This window comes from Suricata suricatta, chromosome 2 (genome assembly GCF_006229205.1).
Source record: "Suricata suricatta isolate VVHF042 chromosome 2, meerkat_22Aug2017_6uvM2_HiC, whole genome shotgun sequence".
In the NCBI taxonomy this organism is placed as follows: Eukaryota; Metazoa; Chordata; class Mammalia; order Carnivora; family Herpestidae; genus Suricata; species Suricata suricatta.
The window spans coordinates 53,226,536-53,234,503 of NC_043701.1; the positions used below are offsets into that span (position 1 = coordinate 53,226,536).

Below are 7,968 nucleotides of genomic sequence, written 5' to 3' on the forward strand. Positions count from 1 at the left end.
GAGAGAGCGAGAGCATGTGCATGCATTCACATGCACAGGGGAGGGGCAGAGAGAAAGAATCCCATGCAGGCTCCATGCTGTCAGCACAGAGCCTGAGTTGTGGCTTGATCCTGCAGACCACTGTCAGATCATGACCTGAGCTGAAATCCAGAGTTAGACTCTTAATAACTAATTGAGCCATCCAGGCACCTCTGTCTTTCTAAGTTGGTCTGATTTGCCTCGCTCTTCCTTCATTTCTGTACTTTGCTACCTATCATCCATGTATCTTAGGGTGAGTTATTCCATGTTGCTGAGTTACATTTTCTTGATCTGTTTACTATACAGAACTGTCTAGAGGGTGAACTAAGACAATGTATGCAAATTCCCTGACACATAGTCAATGCTCAATGCATTGTAGTCGTTTTTTGGGAATTGGTGTGAACAAGAGCGATTGTTAAATATATCCAGTGCCTTCCAGCCTCCTGACTCAGGGTGCAGGGAAGGAACGGCGGTACAGATGGAATAATTTAAAAAGGAAAGTGCTAACGGGGAGCTAACTTCTTCCATCTGGCAGACACATGAGAGGGTAAGGCACACTTAGCCTGGTAAGGTCTGGGAAGTTGTAGTGAGTTAAATGAGGCAGGAAGATGCAGGCCTGAACTGAACCATACAGTGATTCTCACGAGGTAGTACAACTGCACAGCATCTCTACCGGCTGTGGAGAATGCCAAGGTCTCACTACTGTGCCCTGTTATTTTTTAATTTTGTTTCTCTTAAAGCCATAGATGGATTTTTTTTTGTTCTTTGATATAATAATACAGTGAAGACAAAATATTTGAAGCCTTTTCTTTTTTCTTTCTTTTTCCCTCTTTTCCTATTTCTCCTCAGCCAAACTCTCAATTGTCGCAGTCAGCCTCTTGAGAAATGCTTCCTTGTCCACATCTCAGTGAAGGTGATGCGACACTGGGTATTGCTCAGTATAAAAAGCTGAAAATTGGAAGCTAGGTGTCGGCACTCCTTAGACTTCTAAGAAGATTTCTTAGACTTTTCCATTTGCAAAAATGGAGAAAATATCTTTCCTGTCTTACAAAGGCATGGGGAATTACACCGGAGAGAGCACTATGAAAATCTTTAAGCATAAAAACAAATGAAAGTCGTCATTATTAAATAGAAGTGAAAGGACATTATGAAATGGCATTCTGAATCAGAGAGAAATCTTTAGGTTTTATGAGCCTTCTCTTCATCTGGGCATGCTCTCCTGTGCATTTTCTTTGCACAATTTAGATAATAGTATCTCTCTTCTTTACAGGGTAATATGTGTCAGGCGCAAAAGTTTTAAAACTCTCATGCCATTGTGTCAGACATTGAGAGTCATAAAAAATTGCTAAAGTTTTGTCCCTTGCCTTTAATGAGCTTGCAACGTAATCCCGTAAGATAAGATGTGAATATAATGAATTCTTACATGAGTCAATGTAAGCCATGTTAAGGTCATTGGAGAGGCAAAGCCCATACGCTGTGAAGTTCAGAGGGGAGGGAGATAACACCCAGCTGGTGTGAACACACAAAGTGGATGCGGGTGTTTTAAAGGGAAGAGTTGCTTAAATTTATAGTCCTCTGAGGCAATAGCAAGTTAACCTGCTTCTGGGCATAAGGCAGAAGACTCCAAAGAAAGCAAAATAAGCAATCCAACACAAGATCACACTAATGTAAATAATAATAATAATAATAATAATAATACACAAACAGTTGTTATGCTCAATTTCAAAAACATAGAACAAATACGCATCTTGTTTGGAATCTTAGAAATAAGAAAGAGCAAAGGAAATTAGAACTCAGGGCTCCTGACTGCAGCCCAGGCTCTCATTATTTCACAAAAGTAAAATGTTTCTATCAGTGAAGATAAGAATAAAGCATGATGAGCGGTCAAAGTTTGCTTTTTACAAAACAACAATAACAACAACAAAATTAACACTCTACAGAAAAGAGCAACCTTGTTTGATAATAATGTACACTCAGAATAGTGTACATCTGAATGGAAAGGATATGATGAGTACTTGTTAAAATTACACAGGACAAAGGCAACATTTAGGAGTCCTGGGATTATGAAGATAAGGAGTACGTATCTCTTCATTCAAGATGTAAAACAGAAAGAAGAGAAAGACAGTGATTTGATAAAATTTCTGTAGAATCTAATGTACAGGGGGAAAAAGTTTTATAATTGTTTTGACAGCAATAATTTCATTTAGTAAAAATACACTAGGAAATGCATGTCCCTAGAGCAGACGAATGATTACGAGCCAAAAAACGAACACATGAAAAAAACAGTACTGCATTACAACAGCGCATTGCATATCTGATGGCAGTTCAAAATTTTAGGAGCGTTAAACTACTCTTGACGGTAGCAATTGAGTTTCTTTCCAGGTATACAACTTGTGTGAATCTTGTTTTAACTTGCACATGCTGGACAGAGTATGGTTGGAAATGTTGGGTCAAAATGACTTCATATCTTTGTGGAAAGAGTGGGCTCTGACAGCTCCTCTGAAGGGTTGATTATTTGAGAAAGCAGCAACATAGTATACACACATTGAGCAGGTGTGAGCCAACCTGCAGTGCCCGTGCTGAAAAGTAAACCATTTCACAAAATATCTTTTTTTGAAGAGTGAATTGTTTTACTTAGTTTTATTGCTCTTAGCATTTTTTAAACCTTTATTCAAAATCCGACATACTTTGTATCAGGTCAAGTGCAGTTAACTATTTAAGAAGCCCCATATAATCATTTCATTTCTTTCTTTCCTTTTTTTTTATTAAATGAATCTTTGTCAAAAAATTTCTCTTCAAAAGATAACAAGAATGTATATTTAGTTTTAGAAAGCTCTGATCTAGTGGTTCTACATAGATTGACTGTATTTCCCTTACATGATCTTTGTGCTTAGAACTGCCCGTGACCTAAAATATCACTTTTGCATAGATTGACTGTATTTCCCTTGCACGATCTTTGTGCTTAGAACCGCCCATGACCTAAAATATCACTTTTGCATTTTTGAACCTTCTTCCCCTGAATGAAGGCACTCTCCAGAGCCTCACCATTAACCCCAGGGTCATCAGTCATTAGGTTTCTGTGAGGAGATACTGTGTTAAATATATACCTCACTTGCCAAATAACACAATCAATGGCAGCACGAAAGTAACCTAACCACAAACAGTAATATTAGCCTACTAAATGACCACTTTAGAACCCCCAAATACTTGTTCTACAGTGACCTTTTGAGAGCATGTGTTTTTGCCTCAGTTTTTATCATTGCCAATGTGGACCTGAACATGCTTTGGCAGAAATTATTCAAAAGAGTGTATTTCCCTACCCTTACCCCTTCAAACCATTTCAACCTTTCTCCAATAAAAAAAGAAAGAAAGATCAAAAGATGAAAGAAAATACTTTGAGCTTCATCACACTTTTGTCTGCTTACAAATAAAAGTATTTCATACATAATTAGCTAGAAGCTTAGTGGATAAAATGCATGAAGAAGAAAATGCAAATATGCAATTTAGGTCTCCCTTTTACCTTGTCCCCAAGCTCTTTCAAAAATGGCCAACTCTTGATAGCACCAACTTTTCCTCAGAGTTCCAGGATAAATAATTGAGAAAGATCTTTCTCTAGGACAAAATGTCCCTGACACACCCATCCCAGAACACATTCCCCCTGCTCTTGAGAAACCTGCTGCCCCCGGCATTGGTTATACTCCTGTGGTGGTGTGCTTACGCGGTAGTAAAATAGGTCACGTGTGGTTTTGGTACCAATAGAGGAATAACCGAATGACTGTAGGGAATGATCCTTAAAGAATTCCTTGAGGGAAGAGTATTTGGATTTGTTCCTCTCAGTGTTCCCAACCATGGGATGGCATTGTTTGAAAACAGACAAAACAAACAAGACCAACTTCCCGGGACTGAAATACTTTGTATGTGTTGTTATTTGCAGTGCATGCCAAGACATTCATGAGCACCAGAGCCAAGCTGGCGAGCTAATTATATATATATATGTATGTGTTTAAAACAGCCTAATAAGGAGCATTGGAAATCTTCAAGATGAGCGAATATCTTATAACTTCTTCCGCAGGTGCAAGGATGATAGCTACAAGCCATGGACTTTCTGTCCTGCTTCTTGTTTGTGGCTTTGTGAAGGGTGCTTTGCTTTAATCTAAAGTGCTGACTTTTTTCCAATATCACTTTCTCTTCTTAAAGCAAAGAGCAAATCGCCTGTAAAATCTACGGAGCGGACAGCAAAGTTGACCCTAAACTCCAAGCACCACTCTGCACCCACTGTTCTCTAATTACCTACCCAAGGAGCGCCTGCTTCTGGAAGCATAAACGAAGAGGCTATCACACGCTTTGTTCCTAACATTTTCTTGAGCGAATCACTGATCTTTTATTTCAAGAAAATTAGTGTGAAGTGATAGGACGTTTTCTAATAGCAAGATCTATTTTTTGTTTTTGTTTTTGTTTTTCCTTTTCTTTCGGCTGCTTAAAGCATCATCTCTCTGACTGCTCAGGGGTTGGCCTGAACGTCATCAATATAGTAAATATTTCCTATGGCTACCACTGATTTCCTACTAAAAGACACATTATCTGCAGGACGCAAACAGAAATCAAACAGCTACAGAACGTAAGCTATCATCAAACAAAACCCCTGTTTTGGGGCAACAACAAAATCATCAAAGCTGCGCATCAACAAGGAGAACGTTATTTTAAACAAGACACGATAAAAGAAAGATTTTTTTTAATTTTTTTCTTGGATTTTTCCCTACTTTTTCTTGATTGTAGTTCTTGTTCAATGGTGGCAAGTGCTGATTATGGCCAATCCCTGTCAATCCTGGGAGGTTTATATAAATACATTTTGAGTGTTCTATATTTCAATGTATTTTAATTCATTTTGCAATCCTGTATATGCAAACTTGACAAATTCTGTAAATTGCTTATAGTATGTGTGATATAACTTCAAAGTAGATAGACTATGACCCTCATGCAAGCTGATTTTTATCATTATATATATAAATATATACATATAGAGATCTCTATGTTGGGTCACCAACCAATGTTTTTTTAGATAACGCATTTGTTTTTCACTTATAATTCATATATTGTGTGAATTTTGTAATGCACTGTTTCACTTCCACAGGTCTGACAGCTGCAGGTGGCTCTGTTGCCCTCTGCTTCCTTCTGGAAAATGCATATTCAAAATTGTATTGGTCTCTGATAAATGAATTAATTTTCTTGTGTGTATGCTGTGTTGAAATTTGCTATGTTCCTTTATATATGGTGTTTATTGAGGTTCGAGGGTCTCTTGACTCTGAAGAATGTACACTCTCTGGTTTTGACAGCTATCCCCACATGATTATCATCATTATTGTTTTCAAAAAGCAATTTTGCTTCTAGACAATTTGCCTTGGAAGTGAATGCAGAGAAAGTGAAGTGGTCACCATGATTCCCTAAATTCATGGAAGAACACTTCTTGCTGTGGCTAAAAATGCTGCTTCCTTTGACCTCTATGAATTTTTGTAGATTTGTCATTCTGTTCTTTGCTGCTAATTATAGTTTAATGTCTCCTAATTAAACATTAAAGTTCGGTTGTTAGCTAAATATAAGATGCAAAAGATGACTGCAAATCTCCAGCTAAAGAAGATAAATGTGCTCAAGTTTTCACGGGTTAAGTGAATTATAATTTTAAATATTTCCTTCTCATTTCTGGCTTAACAATAGTTCAGATTATTTCATTTGGAAACTTTCCTACTCCGACAAAGAATGACAGGCAGAACCACTAATGTGTTCCGTATACACTATGGAACAGATACAGGTTGAGATGGAAATGACCTACGTTTTCCTTCCAGAGAGATGCTTCCATTTCCTTTCGTAACAAAACCAGAAGATCATCTCTGTAGGACCAACAGCTCACAGGCTAAGGTCCTAAACTGAAGCTTGAAGGCAATGAATACCTCTGCTTTTCAAAGGTAAATGAATTGATTTTCCTGCAATTCAATTACAAGCAATGTGCATATTTTCATATTATCTTAACATTATCTTTGAGAAATAACATTTCAGGCTAAGACTTTTATTGACATTTTTCTTGTCCATTTGGTTTATTATTTCAGTCTCATGAGAAAAATAAATAAAGGATTTGATTGTGCTATTTTATTAACCTAGAAATTTATTTTCTTTCAAAATTTAATACTTCATATGCATAAATTAATTGTAAGGTAAATATTAATTGAGTCTATCTGGCCTCTAAAGATCACATACATTCAAGCATAATTTAGCATACTGATCTAATTCAGTCAGGCTGGGAAAATCCACCATGTAATATTTTTACCCAAAGTTCAGGTCATGAGATTGGTCAACTCTAAAGCAAGACAGATGTGTATCTGTTATCAACGATGTTTACCATGCTCGCTCGTAATAAAGGGTACATGCTGGCTTGGGAAGAATTCTCACTCGATTCATTGTGTCAGTGTCCAAGGTAATGAAGCCTTCTTTGTTATTGCGTTACCCAGTGTCTGACTCACTGGTCTCTGTGAGAAAGAATATGACACACTCTCTATATCTCCAAACTCAAAAAGTTAACATGTAACCTTAAATATTGGAACAGAAGCCTTAAAAATTAAAAAAATTTCTCTAGTCGTTTCACCTTGCATTGCTCTGGGACTGTTATTCATAGGTAACCATGACTCTAGAAATAAAGATTGAAAAATAAGTTATATATTGCAAAATAAGTTATATGACTCTCTCAACCTTGACTTCTAAGGTTATGCAACATTCTTCAGAAAAGAAAGTCATAAAAAGTTGAAATTGCTTACCTGACTTCCAATAAAATTCTTTAGTTCTTTCTTAAAGACTTACAAATTGCTTACAAATGAAACAATACAAATGAAAACGCTTGAGGATAAAATAGGGTAACAAAAATCATCTAAGGCAGGAGCTCTTATTCTGAGTTAGTGAACAAGCTGGGTGGAGTCTATGGACCCACTAAAATTATATGTATATTTTTGCATATGTGTATTTGGTTTTCTTTTAAGCTTTCCTTTAAATTCCAGTTGGTTAACATATGGTGTAATATTAGTTTCAGGTATAGAATTTAGTGATTCAACACTTCTGTAAATTACCTGGTGCTCATCACAAGTGCTTTCCTTAATCTCCATCACCTGTTTGCCCCCCCCACCCTTCCCCTCACCCACCAACTCTCTGGTACCCAACAGTGTGTTCTCCATAGTTAAGAGTTGATTTTTTATTTGTCTCTCTCTCTCTCTCTCTCTCTCTCTCTCTCTCCCCCCTTTCCCCCTTTGGTCACTGGTTTTGTTTTTCAAATTCCACATATGAGTGAAATCATATGGTATTTGTCCTTCTCTGACAGATTTGCTTTTAGCATAATACACTCTATTTCCATCTATGTTGTTGCAAATGGCAAGGTTTCATTCTTTTTAAGGGTTGAGTGATATTCCATTGTATATATATACCATTTCTTCTTCATCCATTCATCAGTCAATGGACATTTGCTCTCTTTCCATAATTTGGCTATTGTAGATAAAGCTGCTACAAAATCAGAATACAGTATCCCTTTGAATTAGTGTTCTTATATTATTTAAGTAAAACCTGGTAATTCAACTGCTGAATCTGTGAGTAGTTCTATTTTTAACTTATTGAGGAACTGCCATACTGTTTTCCACAGTGGCTGTACCAGTTTGCATTCCTACCAACAGTGAAAGAGGGCTCCTCTTTTTCTAAATCCTCACCAACACCTGTTGTTTCTTGTGTCCTAGATTTTAGCCTTTCTGACAGGCTTGAAGTGATACACATGTATTTGTTTTATGGATATGGTCCCTTGCATGCATTGATTCTGAAAGTGATCGGATTATGGTTTGCTGGACCCAAAGAAGAATGCTTAGATATATCTGATCACCTAAAAGGACCTGATTATTATTTTAAACTAATTTACCTTCAAGTCCT

The 7,968-nt window shown here is 36.9% G+C and overlaps 1 protein-coding gene across 4 annotated transcripts in view; it reads left to right on the forward strand.

Annotated features, from left to right (window-relative positions):
* Nucleotides 1–6,722, forward strand: part of VSTM2A (V-set and transmembrane domain containing 2A) — a 29,259-nt gene extending 22,537 nt beyond the window's left edge. For 2 of the 4 annotated variants that reach the window (XM_029926288.1, XM_029926297.1), the window contains exon 6: nucleotides 4,216–6,722. In XM_029926288.1, coding sequence (XP_029782148.1) covers nucleotides 4,216–4,304 — 89 coding nt within the window. In that variant the 3' untranslated portion in view covers nucleotides 4,305–6,722. The other 2 variants (XM_029926307.1, XM_029926317.1) reach the window with 2 other exon arrangements.
* The last annotated feature ends 1,246 nt before the right edge of the window (nucleotides 6,723–7,968 follow it).